The following is a 25,089-nucleotide window of genomic DNA, read 5'->3' as shown; positions in this document are numbered from 1 at the left end:
CTATTGGGGGGCACTCAGCAGGGAGGAGGAGGAGCCAGGACCAACGGCGGGGGACCCAAAAAGAACAGGATCGGGGCTGCTCTGTGCAAAACTATTACACAGAGCAGGTAAGTATAACCTGCATAAAAAAAAAAAAAATAACAAACAAGCCTTTAGTATTACTTTAAGATCTAATGTTTGGCAAATATGTTGAAAAAGTCAACTTCCTTGGGAAAGCTGCATATTTCTTTAGTAATATATACAGCGCCTTGAAAAAGTATTCATACCCCCTGACATTTTCCACATTTTGTCATGTTACAACCAAAAACGTAAATGTATTTTATTGGGATTTTATGTGATAGACCAACACAAAGTGGCACATAATTGTGAAGTGGAAGGAAAATGATAAATGGTTTTCAATTTTTTTTACAAATAAATATGTGAAAAGCGTGGGGGGGACATTTGTATTCAGCCCCCTTTACTCTGATACCTCTAACTAAAATCTAGTGGAACTCAATTGCCTTCAGAATTTAGATTTAGATACACTAAAAAAATTGAAGTCAAACTCCAGCTCACAATTCATAAGCATTTACAGCAAAACAGTTTTGTTTCCTTTTAGGATTAAAGTTTTACATGAGTAAATAAAAGCTAATCATTGTAAGCACCCCTGTCAATCTTAAATAGTTTATCCCATCCATGTAAACGGGATCCATTCTGCAGGAGAGCTTGTGGTATGAAAAACCACAGACTTGATGGCTTGGATCACCAGATGGAAATAGAAGAAAGAAAGTCTAAAAGCAATGCAGCCATCACATCTAAGAATTGGTAAGCTGCAATATAATCCATGTTATCTTTTGGGTTTAATACTGCTTTAAAACCACCCAGCAGCCCGTTTTACTATGTAACCCCTGTCCATGGTGCTGAAATCATTCATGACTTTAGAATTCCATTAATTCACAGCCATTACAATGCATTATCGCACATAAAAGATTTAAAAATGCATATAACCCTATTTATGAAAATGCAGCACACCACAACGCATGGTATACAGTACACATTGGGATGTGCGCACTGCACATTGAGCATTGGGCTCTACAGTGTAATGTGTTGAAGTGGCAGCCACAATGAATGGCAATGCAACACACCGCACATACAGCAGGTGCTTTGCAATGCATTGTGACAACATGTGTTAGCATGCATTGTATCAGTGGTGGCCCGTCCATTAGGGGCGCTCCTAATCTATATGCATGGCCCCGGACACATGGATTTCAATGAGTGTGTTTTTTTTTTTAAGCACATGATTGGAGCCTGAGGCTTTAATTGGCTTCAAAAAAGAGCACTACTCCCCGAGCCCACTCAGTTGTGTGACAATAGTGAATTAGTATTCGCTATTGTCTTCCTGCTTCTCCTCCCGGCCAATAAGGAAGCGGGTCCTGAAAATCGATTGGCCAGGAAGTCTTAGGACTCCCGACCAATCGGGTCTCAGGACCCACTTTCTGTTTGGCTTGGAGGAGAAGCAATGCCTGTTGGCCGGGGGGAGAAGCAAGGCCTGTTGGCCAGGAGGAGAAGCAAGGCCTGTTGGCCAGGAGGAGAAGCAAGGCCTGTTGGCCGGGAGGAGAAGCAAGGCCTGTTGGCCGGGAGGAGAAGCAACTCCTGTTGGCCGGGAGGAGAAGCAAGGCCTGTTGGCTTGGAGGAGAAGCAAGGTCTGTTGGCCGGAAGGAGAAGCAAGGCCTGTTGGCCAGGAGGAGAAGCAAGGCCTGTTGGCCGGGAGGAGAAGCAAGGCCTGTTGGCCGGGAGGAGAAGCAAGGCCTGTTGGCCGGGAGATGAAGCAACTCCTGTTGGCCGGGAGGAGAAGAAAGGCCTGTTGGCCGGGAGGAGAAGAAAGGCCTGTTGGACGGGAGGAGAAGCAAGGCCTGTTGGCCGGGAGGAGAAGCAAGGCCTGTTGGCCGGGAGGAGAAGCAAGGCCTGTTGGCCGGAAGGAGAAGCAAGGCCTGTTGGCCAGGAGGAGAAGCAAGGCCTGTTGGCCGGGAGGAGAAGCAAGGCCTGTTGGCCGGGAGGAGAAGCAAGGCCTGTTGGCCGGGAGGAGAAGCAAGGCCTGTTGGCCGGGAGGAGAAGCAAGGCCTGTTGGCTGGGAGGAGAAGCCACTCCTGTTGGCTGGGAGGAGAAGCAACGGCCCCTAATCTTCCCTCGGCAAGCTACAGCGAGGAGCAGCATTGGCCTCCTTAGGTAAGGCCAATGATTGCCGCCATCTGTCTCCCAGGGGGGGGCTCTGATAACTGCCATCCGTCTCCCATGGGGGGGGGCACTGATCGCTGCTGGCTGTTCCTGTGCGGGGGGAGGGGGGTTGGGTCGCATTAGTGGAAGTGAGGGGGCAGGTTTGTTTGCCACCATCCCCAAAATATTGAGCACCAGCCGCCACTGCATTGCACAATGCACAAGCGTGAATGGGCCCTGACAGGCTTGGTTTAGTTGAACCCACCCCTCCCCCCTTGGAGATCTGCTTTAATGAAAGCACCAGCTGGACTCCACATTGAGATGCTTCTTCTTTACTTCACACCTTGTTTATTTTGCTAAAGATATTTCAGGGAAAAAATCTGTTTGCTTGTAATAATTCTCAAACGAGGAGATGATTCTGGTTAGACACTCGCAGCCTGATGAATTATTCATGGCAGTCCTCTAGACAGTGACAGATTCTTCAAACACCGATCTTACCATTGTGGCTGTTGAGCTTCGCGTTGCCGTGGCTGAACAGTTGCGAGGAGCTGTCAAACGCCGAGTGCGGCAGCTGGGATACCAAGGGATCATTGCAATTATCTGCAGAAGATTGAAAAGACAGGAAAATCGTCAGCAACACACTAACGATCCAACATCGGCTTTATTTTCCAAAGGATATTCTTAATATAGAAACAGCTATCAGCTATCCCATGCGGCAACTATGTTGTACACTGGGATAGCTGTTGAAAATACATTGGTATATTTATTTATATCGTTATGTATATATATATATATATATATATATATATATATATATATATATATATATATATATACAGAGAGGGAAAAAGGTATTTGATCTCCTGCTGATTTTGTCCGTTTGTCCACTGACAAAGAAGTTATCAGTCTATAATTTTAATGGTCGGTTTATTTTATCAGTAAGAGACAGAACAACAACAAAAATAACCAGAAAAAACGCATTTCAAAAAAGTTATAAATTGATTGAGTAAAATAAGTATTTGATCCCCTATCAATCAGCAAGATTTCTGGCTCCCAGGTGTCTTCTATACAGGTAATGAGCTGAGATTAGGAGCACTCTCTTAAAGGGAGTGCTCCTAATCTCAGCTTGTTACCTGTATAGAAGACACCTGTCCACACAAGCAATCAATCAGATTCCAATCTCTCCACCATGGCCAAAGAGCTGTCCAAGGATGTCAGGGACAAGATTGTAGACCTACACAAGGATGGAATGGGCTACAAGACCATCGCCAAGCAGCTTGGTGAGAAGGTGGCAACAGTTGGTGCAATTATTCACAAATAGAAGAAACACAAAATAACACTCAATCTCCCTCGGTCTGGGGCTCCGTGGAAGATCTCACCTTGTGGAGATTCAGTGATCATGAGAACGGTGAGGAATCAGCCCAGAACTACACGGGAGAATCTTATCAATGATCTCAATGCAACTGGGACCATAGTCACCAAGAAAACAATTGGTAACACACTACGCTGTGAAGGACTGAAATCCTGCAGCGCCCACAAGGTTTTCCTGCTCAAGAAAGCACATGTACAGGACCATCTGAAGTTTGCTAATGAACAATTGAATAATTCAGAGGAGAACTGGATGAAAGTGTTGTGGTCAGATGAGACCAAAATCAAGCTCTTTGACATGAACTCAACTCGCCGTGTTTGGAAGAGAAGGAATGCTGCCTATGACCCCAAGAACACCATCCCCACCTTCAAACATGGAGGTGGAAACATTATGCTGTGGGGGTGTTTTTCTGTTAAGGGGACAGGACAACTTCACCACATCAAAGGGACGATGGACGGGGCCATATACGGTCAAATCTTGGGTGAGAGCCTCCTTCCCTCAGCCAGGGCATTGAAAATGGGTCGTGGATGGGAATTCCAGTATGACAATGACCCAAAACACACGGCCAAAGGCAACAAAGAAGTGGCTCAATAAGAAGCACATTAAGGTCCTGGAGTGGCCTAGTCAATCTCCAGACCTTAATCCCATAGAAAATATATGGAGGGAGCTGATGGTTCGAGTTACCAAACGTCAGCCTCGAAACCTTAATGACTTGGAGAGGATCTGCAAAAAGAAGTGGGACAAAATCCCTCCTGAGATGTGTGCAAACCTGGTGGCCAACTACAAGAAATGTCGGACCTCTGTGATTGCCAACAAGGGTTTTGCCACCAAGTACTAGTACTACTAGTCATGTTTTGCTAAGGAGTCAAATACTTATTTCACTCATTAAAATGCAAATTAATGTACAACTTTTTTTTGAAATGCGTTTTTCTGGATTTTTTTGTTGTTGTTATTTTGTCTCTCACTGTTAAAATAAACCGACCATTAAAATTATAGACTGATCATCTCTTTGTCAGTGGGCAAATGTATAAAAATCAGCAGGAGATCAAATACTTATTTTCCCTCACTGTATATTGTTTACACACATTTTACATTCATTTTATTTAAAAAAACGAAAGTGATTTTAGGTGGAACTGTGGCCAGACTTTGGACATGTAATAATTAACAAATTATAACAAGTGGTAAATAAGCTTTAAAACAAGCCCTCACTGACCTCTCTAGCTGCAGGCACTGTGGAGTAATTCATTTTCAAAGTTCCCAGCGAGTATTACACTGGTTCAAGTCTTTCTTCAGAAGCTCAACTCTCCCATCAGTTACTCAGCAGTTCAGCTCATCCCTTCTACCCTTTCCCAGCACTCACTTAGCAGCTCAGCTCCTCCCCCCCAGCATTGACTTAGCAGCTCAGCTCCTCCCTCCCAGCATTGACTTAGCAGCTCAGCTCCTCCCTCCCAGCATTGACTTAGCAGCTCAGCTCCTCCCTCCCAGCATTGACTTAGCAGCTCAGCTCCTCCCCCCTCCCAGCATTGACTTAGCAGCTCAGCTCCTCCCTCCCAGCATTGACTTAGCAGCTCAGCTCCTCCCCCCCCAGCATTGACTTAGCAGCTCAGCTCCTCCCTCCCAGCATTGACTTAGCAGCTCAGCTCCTCCCTCCCAGCATTGACTCTGCAGCTCAGATCCCCCTGATCTCCTCTCCCAGCAGTGACTCAGCAGCTAAGTTTCCCCTGCTCCACCACTCCCAGCACTTATTTAGCAGCTCAGCTCCCCATGTTTTACCCTCCTGGCAGTGAATTAGCAGCTCAGCCAACTCTGTTCCCCTCTACCAGCACTTAGCTCCCCCCTCCCAGCACTTAGCAGCTCATTTCCCTTGTCCAACCATCTCAACAGTGACTCAGCAGCTTTGCTCTCTCTGCTCCTCACTCAGCCATAACTAACTCAGCTCCTCCTGCTCCCTACTGCCAGAACTGACTTATCATCTCAGCTCCTCCTGCTCCTCCCCTCCCAGCATTGATTCAGCAGCTCAGCTTCCTCCTTCCAGCAATGATTTGGGAGCTCAGCTACTCCTGCTTCCTCCTTCTAGCACTGACTTAGCATCTCAGATCCCCCTTATCCCCTCTCCCAGCAGTGACTCAGCAGCTCACTTTCCACTGCTCCCTACTCTCAGCAGTGATTTAGCAGCTCAGCTCCCTATGCTCCCCCTTCCCACAGTAAATTAGCAACTCACCCCCGCCCTGCTACCCTCCGCAAGCAGCTTAGCCCCCTCCCCCCTCCAAGCACTTAGTAGCTCATTTTCCCTTGTTCCCCCCATCTCAGCAGTAACTCAGTATCTTTGCTCTCTCTGCTCGTCACTTAGCAATAACGTAATGGTTCAGCTTACTCTGCTCCCCAACTAGCAGTTATAAAGCAAGTCAAGAGGATATAAAGAGAGTAGAGAGTGCTAACACATAACTTCACTGCTTCTTTTGCGAAATTTGAGAATCAGTTGCACCACATTGCATTCAGCTACAGAGGTTAGTGAAGACATGTTTATTTCTTTACTGCTTGTTACCAAAATGTGCACATAAAGTATGAATAGTTTTTTAAAATCTTGTTCCCTGTGTCATCTAAGCAATGTTCCTTAACATTAAGCTTTAAAATAAAGGTTCATGTCCATTGCATTAAGGTGCACTACCTTAATGCACTACCAGACCTCCACCATTGCTTAACACATGAAAGCCTTAACCCCAATGCAATGTGAATCTATAATGGAGAAAGGGAAAGGAGAAGGTAAAATCACATACATACTAGCTTGTAAAGTCTCATAGAAAAGCAATGATAGGAAACATTTCTGCAGGTTACGAAATTTAAATTTCCAGTGAGATTTTTGGCAGACAGAAAAATAAAATGGAAAAAGGTAGAAAATTCTGTACTAAAAAAAGATGTTTTTTGTCTTAATGCTTTTATGGACAGTAAGTAGTTTACAATACAGACTGCAATGAGATGCAATATAACAGCATCCTTGACCTACTACTACATTAACATGAAAAGTGTATTCATAGTAGAAGAAAGTATTTTAGAGTGTCAATATGGGCTAAGTGAGAAACAATAACCTCTAAATTTTGCAAATTATTACTACACTATTTAAAGTGGAAGCTCCACCTATCAGCCTCCTTTCCAGTTGAAATTTTCCACATTTTGTTATGTTACAACCAAAAAAGCCAATGTATTTTAGTGGAATTTATGTGATGGACCAACACAAAGTGGCTCATAATTGTGAAGTGGAAGGAAAATGATAAATGGTTTTCAACTTTTTTAATTAATAAATAGAGTCCACCTGTGTGCAATGTAATCTCAATATAAATACAGCTGTTCTGTAAAGGCCTCAAAGGTTTGTTAGAGAACCTTAGTGAACAAACGGCATCATGAAGGCCAAGGGACACACCAGACAGGTCAGGGATAAAGTTGTGGAGAAGTATAAAGCAGGGTTAGGTTATAAAAAAATATCCCAAGCTTTGAACATCTCACGGAGCTCTGTTCAATCCATCATAGAAAAATGGAAAGCGTATGGCACAACTGCAAACCTACCAAGACATGGCCGTCCACCTAAACTGACCGGCCGGGCAAGGAGAGCATTCATCAGAGAAGCAGCCAAGAGGCCCATGGTAACTCTGGAGGAGCTGCAGAGATCCACAGCTCAGGTGGGAGAATCTGTCCACAGGACAACTATTAGTCGTGTTCTCCACAAATCTGACCTTTATGGAAGAGTGACAAGAAGAAAGACATTGGTGAAAGAAAGTTATAAGAAGTCCAGTTTGCAGTTTGTGAGAAGCCATGTGGGGGACACAGCAAACATGTGGAAGAAGGTGATCTGGTCAGATGAGACCAAAATTGAACTTTTTGGCCTAAAAGCAAAACACTATGTGTGGCAGAAAACTAACACTGCACATCACCCTGAACACGCCATCCCCACCGTGAAACATGGTGGTGGCAGTACCATGTGGTGGGGATGCTTTTCTTCAGCAGGGACAGGGAAGCTGGTCAGAGTTGATGGGAAGATGGATGGAGCCAAATACAGGACAATCTTAGAAGAAAACCTGTTAGAGTCTGCAAAAGACTTGAGACTGGGGCGGAGGTTCACCTTCCAGCAGGACAACGACCCGAAACATACAGCCAGAGCTACAATGGAATGGTTTAGATTAAAGCATATTCATGTGTTAGAATGGCCCAGCAAAGTCCAGACCTAAATCACATTGAGAATCTGTGGCAAGACTTGAAAATTGCTGTTCACAGACGCTCTCCATCCAATCTGACAGAGCTTGAGATATTTTGCAAAGAAGAATGGGCAAAAATGTTCCTCTCTAGATGTGCAAAGCTGGTAGAGACATCCCCAAAAAGACTTGCAGCTGTAATTGCAGAGAAAGGGGGTGCTACAAAGTATTGACTCAGGGGGGCGCCATACAAATGCCCCCCACACTTTTCACATATTTATTTAAAAAAAAATTGAAAAACATTTATCATTCTCCTTCCACTTCGCAATTATGTGCCACTTTGTGTTATCATAATTCCTCCCAATGACACCAATGATGGGGCACAATTCCTACCAGTTATATCAATGATGGGGCACAGTTCCTCCCATAGACGCCAGCAATGGGGCCCAATGACACCAATGATGGGGCACAATCCCTCCCAATGACAGCAATGATCGGGCACAATTTCTACCAATAACATCAATGATGAGGCACAGTTCATCCCAACGACACCAACTATGGGGCCCAATGACACCAAAAAATGGGGCACAATTCCTACCAATGACACCAATGATGAGGCATAATTCCTATCAAGGACATCAACAATGGGGCACAGTTCCTCCCAAAAACACCAACAATAGGACCCAATGATACCAATGATGGGGCACAATTCCTACCATTGACACCAGTGATGGGGTACAATTCCTCTCAATGACAGCAAATGTGGGGCACAATTTCTACCAAAGACATCAATGATGGGACATAGTTCCTCCCAACGACACCAACACTAGGACCCAATGACACCAATGATGGGGCACAATTCCTCAAAATGACACCAATGATGAGGCACAATTTCTACCAACGACATCAACAATGGGGCATAGATCCTCCCAATGACACCAACAATCGGGCTCAATGAAAGTGTGGGGGGCATTTGTATGGCGCCCCCCTGAGTCAATACTTTGTAGCACCCCCTTTCTCTGCAATTACAGCTGCAAGTCTTTTTGGGGATGTCTCTACCAGCTTTGCACATCTAGAGAGGGACATTTTTGCCCATTCTTCTTTGCAAAATATCTCAAGCTCTGTCAGATTGGATGGAGAGCGTCTGTGAACAACAATTTTCAAGTCTTGCCACAGATTCTCAATGTGATTTAGGTCTGGACTTTGCTGGGCCATTCTAACACATGAATATGCTTTAATCTAAACCATTCCATTGTAGCTCTGGCTGTATGTTTCGGGTCGTTGTCCTGCTGGAAGGTGAACCTCCGCCCCAGTCTCAAGTCTTTTGCAGACTCTAACAGGTTTTCTTCTAAGATTGTCCTGTATTTGGCTCCATCCATCTTCCCATCAACTCTGACCAGCTTCCCTGTCCCTGCTGAAGAAAAGCATCCCCACCACATGGTACTGCCACCACCATGTTTCACGGTGGGGATGGCGTGTTCAGGGTGATGTGCAGTGTTAGTTTTCTGCCACACATAGTGTTTTGCTTTTAGGCCAAAAAGTTCAATTTTGGTCTCATCTGACCAGATCACCTTCTTCCACATGTTTGCTGTGTCCCCCACATGGCTTCTCACAAACTGCAAGCTGGACTTCTTATAACTTTCTTTCACCAATGTCTTTCTTCTTGTCACTCTTCCATAAAGGGCAGATTTGTGGAGAACACGACTAATAGTTGTCCTGTGGACAGATTCTCCCACCTGAGCTGTGGATCTCTGCAGCTCCTCCAGAGTTACCATGGACCTCTTGGCTGCTTCTCTGATGAATGCTCTCCTTGCCCGGCCGGTCAGTTTAGGTGGACGGCCATGTCTTGGTAGGTTTGCAGTTGTGCCATACGCTTTCCATTTTTCTATGATGGATTGAACAGAGCTCCGTGAGATGTTCAGAGCTTGGGATATTTTTTTATAACCTAACCCTGCTTTATACTTCTCCACAACTTTATCCCTGACCTGTCTGGTGTGTCCCTTGGCCTTCATGATGCCGTTTGTTCACTAAGGTTCTCTAACAAACCTTTGAGGCCTTTACAGAACAGCTGTATTTATATTGAGATTACATTGCACACAGGTGGACTCTATTTATTAATTAAAAAAGTTGAAAACCATTTATCATTTTCCTTCCACTTCACAATTATGAGCCACTTTGTGTTGGTCCATCACATAAATTCCACTAAAATACATTGGCTTTTTTGGTTGTAACATAACAAAATGTGGAAAATTTCAACTGGAAAGGAGGCTGATAGGTGGAGCTTCCACTTTAAATAGTGTAGTAATAATTTGCAAAATTTAGAGGTTATTGTTTCTCACTTAGCCCATATTGACACTCTAAAATACTTTCTTCTACTATGAATACACTTTTCATGTTAATGTAGTAGTAGGTCAAGGATGCTGTTATATTGCATCTCATTGCAGTCTGTATTGTAAACTACTTACTGTCCATAAAAGCATTAAGACAAAAAACATCTTTTTTTAGTACAGAATTTTCTACCTTTTTCCATTTTATTTTTCTGTCTGCCAAAAATCTCACTGGAAATTTAAATTTCGTAACCTGCAGAAATGTTTCCTATCATTGCTTTTCTATGAGACTTTACAAGCTAGTATGTATGTGATTTTACCTTCCCCTTTCCCTTTCTCCATTATAGATTCACATTGCATTGGGGTTAAGGCTTTCATGTGTTAAGCAATGGTGGAGGTCTGGTAGTGCATTAAGGTAGTGCACCTTAATGCAATGGACATGAACCTTTATTTTAAAGCTTAATGTTAAGGAACATTGCTTAGATGACACAGGGAACAAGATTTTAAAAAACTATTCATACTTTATGTGCACATTTTGGTAACAAGCAGTAAAGAAATAAACATGTCTTCACTAACCTCTGTAGCTGAATGCAATGTGGTGCAACTGATTCTCAAATTTCGCAAAAGAAGCAGTGAAGTTATGTGTTAGCAATGATGGGGCACAATTCCTACCAATGACAGCAATTGTGACAGCAATTGACAGCAATTGTGGGGCACAATTCCTCCCAATGCCACCTATGATAGGGCACAATTTCTACCAAAGACATCAACGATGGGACATAGTTCCTCCCAACGACACCAACACTAGGTCCCAATGACACCAATGATGGGGCAAAATTCCTCAAAATGACACCAATGATGGGGCACAATTTCTACCAATGACATCAACAATGGGGCATAGATCCTCCCAATGACACCAACAATCGGGCCCAATGACACCAATGATGGGGCACAATTCCTACCAATGACACCAATGATGGGGCACAATTCCTCCCAATGACAGCAATTATGGGGCACAGCTCCTCCGAATGACACCTATGATAGTGAACAATTTCTACCAAAGACATCAACAATGGAGCATAGTTCCTCACAATGACACCAATAATAGGGCCCAATGACACCAATGATGGGACACAATTCCCACCAATGACACCAATGATGGAGCCCAATGACACCAATAATGGGGCACAATTCCTCCCACTGACACAATGATGGGGGATTTTTTACTCCCACTGATGTTAAGACATATTGTACTCCCGATAGCCACAGTCTGACCCCACTAAAGTCTGAAGGACAGTAAACTGGCCCTTTGTCTAGAAGGTTTGGAGACCCCTGTTCTAGGCAGCCCTTCTATTTACACGGAATGTCTGATTAACCGTTTGTTGACCGGCTCAGGCCAATATACGTCGACAGAAGGGCACGTACAGGCAGATTAATGTACCTGTACGTTGCCCTTTAAGAAGTGATTTGCGGCCTCCGTGAATGTGATCGCGGGTCCCGCGGGCTCGATGACCGCGGGGATACCGGCGATCGTCTCATGGAGAGGAAGAACAGGGAAATGCTGATGTAAACAAGCATTTCCCCATTCTGCCTAGTGACAAGTGTCACTGATCACAGCTCCCTGTATTCGGGAGTGGTGATCAGTGTCGTGTCACACATAGCCCCCCCCCCACAGTTAGAATCACTCCCTAGGACACACTTAATCCCTGCAGCGCCCCCTCCTGGTTAACCCCTTCCCTGCCAGTCACATTTACACAGTAATCAATACATTTTTAATTACACTAATCGCTGTATAAATGTGAATGGTCCCAAAATCGCTCCAAAGTGTCCGATCTGTCCGTAATGTAGCAGTCACGATAAAAATCGCTGATCGCCGCCATTACTAGTAAAAAAAGAAATTATTCATAAAAATGCCATAAAACTATCCCCTATTTTGTAGACACTATAACTTTTGCGCAAACCAATCAATAAATGCTTATTGCAATTTTTTTTTACGAAAAATATGTAGAAGAATACGTATCGGCCTAAACTGAGGAAAAAAATGTTTTTTTATATATTTTTTGGGGGATATTTATGATAGCAAAAAGTAAAAAAATAATGCGTTTTTTAAAAAAAATTTACGCTATTTTTTCGTTTATAGCACAAAAAATAAAAACCGCAGAGGTGATCAAATACCACCAAAAGAAAGCTCTATTTGTGGGGAAAAAAAGGACGTCAATTTTGTTTGGGAGTCACGTCGCACGACCGCGCAATTGTCAGTTAAAACAACGCAGTGCCGAATCGCAAAAAGTGCTCTGGTCTTTGGGCAGCCAAATGGTCCGGGGCTGAAGTGGTTAATAGGAATAAAGAAAATGATCGTATACAGTTCCTTTAAAAATGCCTTTCTTCTATCATCATGATACACTTATTTTTTAAGACCACAGGGCCTGCGCCTGTTTAGAATTTTTTAATTCAAGTAATTAAATGATTGCTACTAATTGAATTCTTGGAATGCATGGGATAATGCCTCCTTGCAGCGTCTGGCATTGGGCCGCCCGGGAGTCGTCGGGGGTCAGTTTGTATTTGCATGACAGATAGGGATGGCGCTGCCCTCTGTGGGTGACATTCTCTGGCACCCGACGGAAAAGCCGACGCGCCTGTTTGCGAATTGATCGCTGAATCTGCAGCGTGTGCAGCTGTACTCTGATCACTTTGTCTGCATCCAATGAATATTAATCAGGTCCTTGTTGAGTCGGTGTCTTCCCGACGATGAAAGTGCTTTTTATTGCTTGCCGCTGTCTGATATGGTGTTCTGTTTATCTACAGCACTCAGGTATTAGTCTTATAAATTAATCATGTGGATACATCAGGAGGCTCTGTATGCAATATATATATATATATATATATATATGCATATTTTTCCTCTAAATCAGAAAATCTTTAACAAGCCACCAGTATAGAGAGATGCTAATAAAGGGTTAATATACTGAAACTGGATTCTAGGCAGGGCAGAAATGAATGCAGGGCAGAGATTGTAAACCCTTACATATACTGTACTCAGTGAGGTGACCAGCCTAAGTTGATCAGACATCTCAAGTCTCCCGCGAGTGGCGGGAGTCTCCCGCATTTGACTGCGGGCTCTCGGACACCCGCGAGCGCCAGGCAATCTCCCGGCTGAGCCTGCCTCTCAGGGGGATCTTGCTGGATCGAGAGAGGCGCTGCGGCTCTTCCCCTGCGCACTCCGGTATTCTCCTTTGGGGAGGGAGGAGGAGTAATGCCGCGTACACACGGGCGGACTTTTCGACTGACTTTCCGAAGGATTTTAAAATGAAAGGACTTGCCTACACACGATCAACCAAAGTCCGAGATTCGTACGTGATGACGTACACCGGACTATAACAAGGAAGTTCATAGCCAGTAGCCAATAGCTGCCCTAGAGTCGTTTTTTGTCCGTCGAACTAGCATACAGACGAGCGCACTTTTCGATCGGACTCGAGTCCGTCGGAAAGATTTGAAACATGTTTTATTTCTAGGTCCGTCTGGACTTTTGGGAAAAAAAAGTCCGCTGGAGCCCACATCCGGTCCGCCGGACCTAGTCCATCGAAACGTCCGCTCACGTGTCCGCGGCATAAAAATTGTGTTGTGAGGCAGACAGCTCCGTCCGGGGCGCCATAGCCCGCATGTCCTCTGGGAACCGGCACTGCAATCGCCGGTGCCGGCTGCCTATCACAACAATTATACTCTTCAGACCGACAGAGTCTAGGCTCCTCCTCCACACTGACAGTACATCCACATCAGGAGGAGGAGGAACATCCGTGTGGACAGAGCGCGCTAAACTGAGGTCTGTGACTGTAGGGAGGGGACATATAGGGGGGAATACATTAGAGGGATTGCACATTGGGGGTTACATTATGGGGATTGCACAGGCGGGGATACATTAGGGGGATTGCACCGGGGGGGGGTTACATTAGGGGGATTGCACGGGGGGTTACATTAGGGGGGTTGCAGGGGGGGTTACATTAGGGGGATTGCACGGGGGCGTTACATCTCTTGTGCTATGTCTAAAGTCTCTGACCATCGCTTGTATCATGACTGCAGTCTCTCACCATCTCTTGTATCATGTCTGCAGTCTCTGACCATCTCTTGTGTCATGACTGCAGTCTCTGACCATCTCTTGTATCACGTCTGCATCCCTGACCATCTCTTGTATCACGTCTGCAGTCTCTGACCATCACTTGTGCCATGACTGCAGTCTCTTACCATCTCCTGTATCATGTCTGCAGTCTCTGACCATCTCTTGTGTCATGACTGCAGTCTCTTACCATCTCCTGTATCATGACTGCAGTCTCTGACCATCTCTTGTATCACGTCTGCAGTCTCTGACCATCTCTTGTATCATGTCCTCAGTCTCTGACCATCTCTTGTATCATGTCCACAGTCTCTGACCATCTCCTGTATCATGTCTGCAGTCTCTGACCATCCCCTGTATCATGACTGCAGTCTCTGACCATCTCTTGTATCATGTCCACAGTCTCTGACCATCTCTTGTATCATGTCTGCAGTCTCTGACCATCTCTTGTATCATGTCTGCAGTCTCTTACCATCTCTTGTATCATGTCTGCAGTCTCTGACCATCACCTGTATCATGTCCTCAGTCTCTGACCATCTGTTGTATCATGTCTGCAGTCTCTGACCATCTCCTGTATCATGTCTGCAGTCTCTGACCATCTCTTGTATCGTGTCTGCAGTCTCTGACCATCTCTTGTATCATGTCCTCAGTCTCTGACCATCTCTTGTATCACGTCTTCAGTCTCTGACCATCTCCTGTATCATAACTGCAATCTCTGACCATCGCTTGTATCATGACTGCAGTCTCTGACCATCTCTTGTGTCATGACTGCAGTCTCTTACCATCTCCTGTATCATGACTGCAGTCTCTGATCATCTCTTGTATCACGTCTGCATCCCTGACCATCTCTTGTATCACGTCTGCAGTCTCTGACCATCTCTTGTGTCATGACTGCAGTCTCTTACCATCTCCTGTATCATGTCTGCAGTCTCTGACCATCTCTTGTGTCATGACTGCAGTCTCTTACCATCTCCTGTATCATGACTGCAGTCTCTGACCATCTCTTGTATTACGTCTGCAGTCTCTGACCATCTCTTGTATCATGTCCTCAGTCTCTGACCATCTCTTGTATCATGTCCACAGTCTCTGGCCATCTCCTGTATCATGTCTGCAGTCTCTGACCATCCCCTGTATCATGACTGCAGTCTCTGACCATCTCTTGTATCATGTCCACAGTCTCTGACCATCTCTTGTATCATGTCTGCAGTCTCTGACCATCTCTTGTATCATGTCTGCAGTCTCTGACCATCACCTGTATCATGTCCTCAGTTTCTGACCATCTCTTGTATCATGTCTACAGTCTCTGACCATCACCTGTATCATGTCCTCAGTCTCTGACCATCTCTTGTATCATGTCTACAGTCTCTGACCATCTCCTGTATCATAACTGCAATCTCTGACCATCTCTTGTATCATAACTGCAATCTCTGACCATCTCTTGTATCATGTCTGCAGTCTCTGACCATCTCCTGTATCATGTCTGCAGTCTCTGACCATCTCTTGTATCATGACTTCAGTCTCTGACTATCTCTTGCATCATGTCTGCAGTCTCCGACCATCTCTTGCATCATGTCTGCAGTCTCTGACCATCTGTTGTATCATGTCTGCAGTCTCTGACCATCTCTTGTGTCATGACTGCAGTCTCTTACCATCTCCTGGATCATGACTGCAGTCTCTGACCATCTCTTGTATCACGTCTGCATCCCTGACCATCTCTTGTATCACGTGTGCAGTCTCTGACCATCTCTTGTGTCATGACTGCAGTCTCTTACCATCTCCTGTATCATGTCTGCAGTCTCTGACCATCTCTTGTGTCATGACTGCAGTCTCTTACCATCTCCTGTATCATGACTGCAGTCTCTGACCATCTCTTGTATCATGTCCTCAGTCTCTGACCATCTCTTGTATCATGTCCACAGTCTCTGACCATCTCCTGTATCATGTCTGCAGTCTCTGACCATCCCCTGTATCATGACTGCAGTCTCTGACCATCTCTTGTATCATGTCCACAGTCTCTGACCATCTCTTGTATCATGTCCACAGTCTCTGACCATCTCTTGTATCATGTCTGCAGTCTCTGACCATCTCTTGTATCATGTCTGCAGTCTCTGACCATCTCTTGTATCATGTCTGCAGTCTCTGACCATCACCTGTATCATGTCCTCAGTCTCTGACCATCTCTTGTATCATGTCTACAGTCTCTGACCATAACCTGTATCATGTCCTCAGTCTCTGACCATCTCTTGTATCATGTCTACAGTCTCTGACCATAACCTGTATTATGTCCTCAGTCTCTGTCCATCTCCTGTATCATGTCTGCAATCTCTGACTATCTCCTGTATCATGTCTGCAATCTCTGACCATCTCTTGTATCATGTCTGCAGTCTCTGACCATCTCCTGTATCATGACTGCAGTCTCTGACCATATCTTGTATCACGTCTGCAGTCTCTGACCATATCTTGTATCATGACTTCAGTCTCTGACCATCTCTTGCATCATGTCCTCAGTCTCTGACCATCTCCTGTATCATGTCTGCAGTCTCTGACCATCTCTTGTATCATGACTGCAGTCTCTGACCATCTCCTGTATCATGTCTGCAGTCTCTGACCATCTCTTGTATCATGACTGCAGTCTCTGACCATCTCCTGTATCATGTCTGCAATCTCTGACCATCTCTTGTATCATGTCTGCAGTCTCTGACCATCTCTTGTATGATGTCTGCAGTCTCTGACCATCACCTGTATCATGTCCTCAGTCTGACCATCTCTTGTATCATGTCCTCAGTCCCTGACCATCTCCTGTACTATGTCTGCAGTCTCAGATCATCTCTTGTATCATGTCCTATATGACATTATACACACACGGGGGGGGGGTCGTGTTGCATCACCTCCCTGAAATGAGTTTTTGCAGGTTGGGATGTCTGGGTGATACACTGATAGACCAACACAAATCCTTCTGGTCCTTATCTAGTTAAATGAACCGCACATGCCTAGTCATCAAGGAGCACGTGCCCCAAACCCGTGAGAAAGGCCGCGACACACGGGTGCGTCACCTAGCCTGGCTATGCACCCGTCTGCAGTAAATGTACCGCGGGTGGGCGGCAAGTGGTAAATACACATTGAAAAGTTTATTCTGATCGAGTTATTATGTGTCTGTAAAAGAAGAGGACTGCTAAATTTACAGCCAGGCAGCTAGTATTGTAGAAGCCGTGGCAGCCAACCATATCAGGTTAAATTACTTTTTAAAGATTTTTTTTTTTTTTTAATACTTTAACAGCCTCTCTACTTGCGGAGGTGAAAACACTAGCGCTTATGAAGTTTACTTCCCTGCGGGGAGCTACAGAATGGAGGTGAACATATCCAGACAGTCGCAATTTTTAGATTGCCTGAACTTCTGTGAAGTCTTTTTTAGCCTCTATTTTTATTAACAAGCACCAGAGTACAATGTACCCCCTCCCCTCTCACCGCCTATTCACCGCCAGGCACGCTGAATGATGTATTCTTCCCGATCTGGAAGTAAATGTGCTGAACAGAACAAGTTTTCAGCAACAAAAGGAAAGCAATAAATGTATGCAAATGCTTTTTTTTTATTTTTTTACATCACTATGATTTTCTTAAAAGCCTAAAATGCCAGCAGACTGTAATCTTAAGAAATGTTCTATACAACTTATTTTTTCCGGTATGGCTTAGCTTGAATGCACAGTGTGGAAAAATCTATTTATTACAGTCTATGAGTCTATGGTCTATTTTTTTTTTTTAAACTTTCATTTTTGTTTACCTGGCGAGAGGTTTGGAAAATTTAAAATTTTTAAAACTAAAGCCTCGTACACACGATCGGATTTTCCGCAGACAAAACCTCATCCGAAGGCGCGTGCCTGGATTTTGTCTTGCGTCCAAACGGCAAGGAATTGTCGGCCAACAAACACAAACGTGGTGTCTGGAAGCGCTGGCAACCACCGGCGTCCCTGGACCCATCAGAAAATCGTCTTTCCCACGAGCGGATGAACCACATTATTAATCCCACCTGCGCTGACATCTCATACATCTTGTGAGTTACCAATTGTCTTTTATGGAATAAAATGTCTTAATAATGCTGCACTTAGACGGCGCTGCTCTCCTTCTGCCTGAGCCAGGTGTCGGTCCAGGGATCTGGGTGGATCCCGCCTCCATGGTCGCAACGACGCTGACTCTGTGTCGTAAGCAGAGAGCGGACTTCAGCCCGCTCTCTGCTGAAAAAGGGTCACAGGAATGCAAAACGAACTTCACTCCTGTGATCCAGAGAAAAAATACAGCCAAGGGAGCTTTGGCTGTACTTCTCCTTTAACTGGTTGCCGCCTGCCCACTGTCAAATGACGGCGGGGCAGCGCGGCTCGTGTTCTGGGACGCCATCGCATGACGGCGTCCCAGAATGGCCGCTCTCGCGCTCCCGCGAGGGGGCACGCGTCCGCGGCTCTTTAAAAATGTGATCAGCTGTGTGATCGGCTCCTCGCCTCGCACTGACAGAGTGTGTGGCGAGGAGAGCCGATCAGCGACATCATTTAGGAATGTAATCAGGGCACTGTAAGACCACTGCGCAAATACGGTGTGACTGAAAGTATTGCAACGACCGCGGGCGGACTGACAACTCATGGGGCCCCCGGGCAATAGGAGATTATGGGGCCCCCAGGCAATCAGAGATTATGGGGCCACACAGTATACACACACACAGTATAAAATCACACAGTATACACAGACATGTACACACAGTATACACAGACATGTTTCTATTGGCTGAGAAGGTACTGGAGAGGTGGGGCAGCTATAATCTCTGGATTTTTAGATCAAAAGGATGTCGGTAAGGGACATTTCAGAGACAGGTGTAAAAAAAAAAAAACACAGATTTTTTTACATACTGTCCCTGGTTTTACTGAGGCTGGCGACCCTGATGGGGCCCCCTAGTGGCCCAGGGCCCTCGGGCAGTGCCTGAGTGGCCGAATGGTCAGTCCGCCCCTGCGACCGCCATTTTATTCTCTAGGGTGTTAAAGAAAAAACGTATAATGTTTGGGGGTTCTAAGTCATTTTCTAGCAAAACAAAACAGTTTCTAACTTGTAAACAACAAATCTCAGAAAGCGGAGGTCCGGCCGTTTTTTTTTTCTTAAAGTCAGCAACTACAAACACTGTAGCTGCTGACTTTTAATAAGGGCACTTACCTGTGCAGTGAGCCCGTGATGTCGGCCACCCCCCCCTCCCCAGGCCGATCCGTCCATTGGATCGAGTGCCGGCGCCGCCATCCTAACTAAGGGAAACAGGCAGTGGAACCTTTCGGCTTCACTGCCCGATTCCTACTGCGCACACGTGAGTCGCGCGGCGCTTTGTGAACGGCCCTGTGGTTTTCTGGGACACACACATGTCCCGGAATACAACGGGGCAGCTCGCCGCAGAGGAGGAAGTGAAGGAACAGCGCTGTGGAATAGGAAGAGGCAGATTAGGAAGAGCAACAGGCATTTCTGGTAAGTGTAAAAAATTTTTTTTATATATTTTTTGTAGAATGTTAATGTCATTTTTAATTTTAGTTTGGATCTCCACTTTAAAGGCTTAAAGGGGAGGTTTCTGTAATTGGAAAGGCTTATTTAAAATTTTGGTAAATCTGACCTCCAGCTTTCCCTTCAGTCTTGCACAGTTGTGCAGGATTCTGGCCTACAAGACACAGATAGAAACAAAATAGACTGATAGGGAATGCAACCTTCCCCTACCCCATCCAAAACAAGAAAAAAAAAATATTCCTATACATACTTTAACTTTAAGGTTTTGGGTCAAGTGTGAAGGGTTACCCAAGATCCGGGTTAAGTTTAGAGATTGCTTTATTTTCTGTCTTCTTTCGGATACCAAATTAGCCCCATGAGAAATAATAAATAATAAACAGAGTATATCAGCTCATGAGGTGTATTTATCAGTCTCCGCCATCGTTCAGTGCTAATTCTGCTCTTGCCACCAAGGTCAAACATCCTTTTAAAAGCACGAGCACACCCAATACACTGGGGGGGATTCTCATCATTTCCAATCAGTCAGCAGCCACGTTTTTTTTGCGACTTTTAATGCTAATTAATTCCCGGAATGCCAGGTAATAATGACTGCCATAACCCGTGCATCCAGCACTCTCGGTATCTTCTTCATAGGTATCATTACGAGGAACATCGGCTTCATTTTCCATTCTGATCCGGCCTGATTATCTGATGGTAAGCCAGGATGGGAGGCTGTAGACCACAACGCTTGGAGTGCATTATAGGCCGAGGCATTATGGGCCAGCAGCATCCTGTGCGAGAGATGCGCAGCGGCTGAAAGGTGCTCAAAGGTGTCCAAAGTCAGGAAGAAATTAAGCTCAAAGCTCATTTAGATTCTCTCAAGCTAACAGCCCGGTTTGGCACGTAGTCCAAAGCCTTTGGGGCTGAGGCTGTGTAATGGGAATGGTAAGACACAGGACAAGGTTTAAAAACGGCCTTACAGATTTAAAGTGGACCAAAAAAAAATGTTCATTTAAATATATTTCCCAATAGCCATAAAGAATATAAATCCACTTTGTGTGCACCAAATGCCTTTATAACCCCCAGATATTCCCTTGTAAAAACACCAGTGACATCATCACTGTGCTGTACATGGCCTGTGCAGGGAGCAGAGCTGTGGGAGGGGCCAGCAGGCTCCACCCACTACAGCCTGCCTGCAGAAAACTACAGGAGGGGGCGGAGACAAGACCAGTCACCCTGCACAAGGAGAGAGAGCAGAGCTGTAGGAGGGGCCCAGCAGGCTCCACCCACTGCAAGCTGCTGGCAGAAAACTACAGGAGGGGGGGCGGAGACAAGACCAGTCAACCTGCACAAGAAGAGAGAGAAAGCAGTGCTGTGGGAGGGGCCCAGCAGGATCCACCCACTACAGCCTGCCTACAGAAAACAGGAGGGGGCGGAGACCAGACCAGTCACCCTGCACAAGGAGAGAGAGCAGAGCTGTAGGAGGAGCCCAGCAGGCTCCACCCACTGCAAGCTGCTGGCAAAAAACTACAGGAAGGGGGCGGAGACAAGACCAGTCACCCTGCACAAGGAGAGAGAGCAGAGCTGTAGGAGGGGCCCAGCAGGCTCCATCCACTACAGCCTGCCTGCAGGAAACTACAGGAGGGGCGGAGACAAGACCAGTCACCCTGCACAAGGAGAGAGAGCAGCAGTGAGCGGTCTTTATTACAGGAAGTCTCACACTGGATTACTGCACAGAAGAAATACACAAAGCACACCGAGATTCGAGGAAGAATACACAAGTCTTGCCTGTAGACAATATTTGCTCATCAGTTTACAGTTTATTATGTGAAACCAAATTTTTTTTTTTTTTTTTTTTCAGTTTTTGGATAGATAGGGAGAATAAAAACCTATGTCAGTTTATTTTATGATGGGGAGGATTCCTTTCATTTCTTGTCTAAAAGGTGCAACAGGAAATGAGAAAATATCTCACCCACTTAGTAGTCACCAGAATAGGTTGGACGTTTTCACCGCATCTCTTGGCACAATTGTGAAATGTTGTCTTTCCTATCAGAGGGGGTTCCCTTCCCTACCTCCCCCAGAGTTTTGACTATATATACACGTTAACCCCTTACCCTCCTGCGCTATAGTCAAAAGACGTTTGCCGGGAGGGTGTCCATGGACATCCTCCCGTGATCGCACTGCCCACGTGCCCCCTGCAGCGCACTCTATAATTGCTGAGTCTTTTGGACTCAGCTGATCACAGATTGGGGTAAAGGGCCAATCACAACAGCCCTTTACCATGTGATCAGCTGTGTCCAATGACAGCTGATCACAGGATGTAAACACAAGACGGTTATCGGCTAAGGCAGAAGAAAGGGACATCTACACTGATAACCAGGGCACTGATTATCAGTGTCCTGATTATCAGTGCAGTTTCAACAGTGCCCACCAGTGCTGCCAATCAGTGCTCATCAGTGCTGCCAATCAGTGCCTCCTCATCAGTGCTGCCAATCAGTGCCCATCAGTGCCTCCTCATCAGTGCCACCTATCAGTGCTGCCTATCAATGCCCATCAGTGCCGTCTGCCACTGTCAATAAGTGCCACCTATCAGTGCCCATCAGTGCTGCCTACTAGTGCCGCCTATCAGTGCCACCTATTGGTGCCCTTCAGTTCTGCCTATTAGTGCTCATCAGTGTCACCTATCAGTGCCCATCGGTGCCACCTATCAGTACCCATCAGTGCTGCCTATCAGTGCAGCCTCATCATTCCCACCTTATCTGTGCATACCAGTGCCGCCTCATCACTGCCCATCAGTACCACCTATCAGTGCCCATCAGCGCACGTCAGTGAAGGTGATAAATTACCTGTTTGCCTGGTTATCTATTTTATAACATACTATGAAAAATGTTTTGTGTTTTTTACAGAATTTTCTGTCTTTTTTCGTTTGTTAAGCAAAAAATAAAAAACCCAGAGGTGATTAAATACCACCAAAAGAAAGCTCTATTTGTGTGAAAAAAATGATAAAAATTGAATTTGGGTATAGTGTTGTATGACCGTGTAATTGTCATTCAAAGTGTGACAGCGCTGAAAGCTGAAAAATGCCCTGGGCAGAAAGAGGGTGAACGTGCCCAGTAGGCAAGTGGTTAAGTATACCTCAATTTATTTTTTTATTTTTTTATTTAAGTTTAATTAAAGTTAGTTTTTTTGTTACGTTTTTAATACTGTGTGTGGCCCTGTTGGGAAAATTCAGCCTCTCATTTAACCTGCTTCCTGTGAGCCCAGGACATCAAGGACCCACCTATTGGGGGTTCATCATAACTCCATCCAGGGCTCACAGGAGAATTCTGCAGAGGATGGCACTCATAGTACTACATGGTCTGACAAAGGACACTTGGAAAAAATTGTCTGCATATTAAACTTTAAAAAAAATAAATTGCAAAAGAGGGGAGCTGGAGTGGGTTAAAGTGTTTTCTGGATGTGCCATCCTCATTCCCATTAATGAGAATCTAGGATGCTGACGTCTGGGGGTGACTATAGACATGCTTGAGTAGTCCATTGTTATCTCATGTCTTTGGGTATCTTAACCACTTCAGCCTCGGAAGGATTTGTCCCCTTAATGACCAGGCCATTTTTTGTGATATGGCACTGCGTCGCTTTAACTGGCAATTGCGCGGTCCTGCGGCGCTGTACCCAAACAAAATGTATGTCCTATTTTCCCCACAAATAGAGCTTTCTTTTGGTGGTATTTGATCCCCTCTGCGGTTTTTATTTTTTGAGCTATAAACAAAAAAAGAGCGACAATTCTTAAAAAACACAATATTTTCTACTTTCTGCATTAATAAGTATAACATTTTAAAAACATAAATTTCTTATCAGTTTAGGCCAATATGTATTCTTCTACATATTTTTGGTAAAAAAAAAAAAACACGCAATAAGCGTATATTAATTTGTTTGCGCAAAAGTTATAGGGGGAGATTTACTAAAACTGGAGCACACAGCATTTGGTACAGCTGTGCATGACAACCAATCGGCTTCTAATTTCAATGTTCAATTAAGCTTTGACAATAAAACTGGGAAGATGATTGGTTCCTATGCAGAGCTGCACCAGATTTCGCATCATGCGGTTTTAGTAAATCAACCCCATAGCGTCTACCAAAAAGGGAATCGATTTATGTCATTTCTTATTTTTATTTTTTACCAGTAATGGCGGCAATCTGCGATTTTTCTGCAACATTGCGGCGGACACAACGGACACTTTTGACACTTTTTTGGGACCAGTGACATTTATGCAGCGATCAGAGCTATGAAAATGCACTGATTACCGTGTAAATGTCACTGGCAGGGAAGGGGTTAACACTAGGGGGCGATCAAGGGGGGCACGTGCATCAGTTTCTACGTCATGCGGTGCTGGCGCCACCTGTACCCTTTTAAAGCGCCCGCCGTACAGCTACTGCGATTTGCGCAGGGGAGCCAACCTGCCGCTGTATTGTGATTATACAGTGGCTAGTCTGCAACAGGTTAAAGTGGCAAACCTGGCCATAGAGGTTTACTGTTTGGACTACCATGTGCCTTTTTTTGTGGATCTTCTATAATGTTACATTTTAAGACTTTATTATATGCTTCTGTAAACAACAATAAAAAGATTGAACAGGATTGAACCAGAAAATAGAAAACCTGTACCTGTGCCCATAATCAACAGCAACCTCTTAGATGGAGAGCCCAGTGTCCTGGCTGGGTTGGCCTGTGTTAGAACTTATGTGGGGCCAAGGATTCTCCCCCTTGTGACAGCACTCAGGCCAACAACAACAACTTAGGCATGAAGTACTACATAAGTAGAATGTGTTTTCTTTGGTCTCAGAAGGCAAAAAGGATCTGGGTCTTCTGGTAGAGGAGAGAGAGAGAATTGAATTTATTTCTCCTTGAAAAAGAGGTTTTTAAAGATGGATATGATCACCATGTATCAATAAGTAAATGATCCATAAACTGAACTTTGCGCAAAGTTGTTGACTTTAAGGTCTTTTGTAAGGACAATTGTCACTTTTAGCATCTGGAGGAAAAGAGGTTTAACCTCTTGCACAGGAAGCCAGGGATGGGTCCAAATGAGAGATATACTGTAGGCCCCCACTATTTGGGTTATGGTCTCTTTACGGGACCGTTCAATGGATATTTGAGGTACTTAGGTGTTCTTACACATGCAGGGTGAAGAGTTCTGGTTGGAAAAAGGTAAATGACTTGCTGTTTGCCCAGGACTAGTAGTCCTCATTTGAAACCCGGTATTTGGAGGCACAAAGAGATATTTGGGTTGGGAAAGACCCTCCAAATTTTGATTACAGAGACTTTAGTCTTGACCTGCAAGGGAGGTTTGAAAGGCAGCAGGAAGGTGTTTGCGCCTGTAAATGAGGCGGAGTGTGAGGCAGATCAAAG

At 45.0% G+C, this 25,089-nt stretch overlaps 1 protein-coding gene across 1 annotated transcript in view; it reads right to left on the bottom strand.

Annotated features, from left to right (window-relative positions):
- The window catches only part of LOC141147242 (contactin-associated protein-like 5), a 585,111-nt gene that overhangs the window by 464,470 nt on the left and 95,552 nt on the right, over positions 1-25,089 (bottom strand). Inside the window, exon 2 of the mRNA XM_073634434.1 lies at positions 2,692-2,793. Coding sequence (XP_073490535.1) covers positions 2,692-2,793 — 102 coding nt within the window. The remainder of the gene's footprint in view (positions 1-2,691; positions 2,794-25,089) is intronic.

The sequence above is a fragment of the Aquarana catesbeiana genome, linkage group LG06 (genome assembly GCF_042186555.1).
Source record: "Aquarana catesbeiana isolate 2022-GZ linkage group LG06, ASM4218655v1, whole genome shotgun sequence".
Classification (NCBI taxonomy): Eukaryota; Metazoa; Chordata; class Amphibia; order Anura; family Ranidae; genus Aquarana; species Aquarana catesbeiana.
Note: the sequence above shows the minus strand (reverse complement) of the source record. Positions and strands in the feature narration are given on the sequence as shown.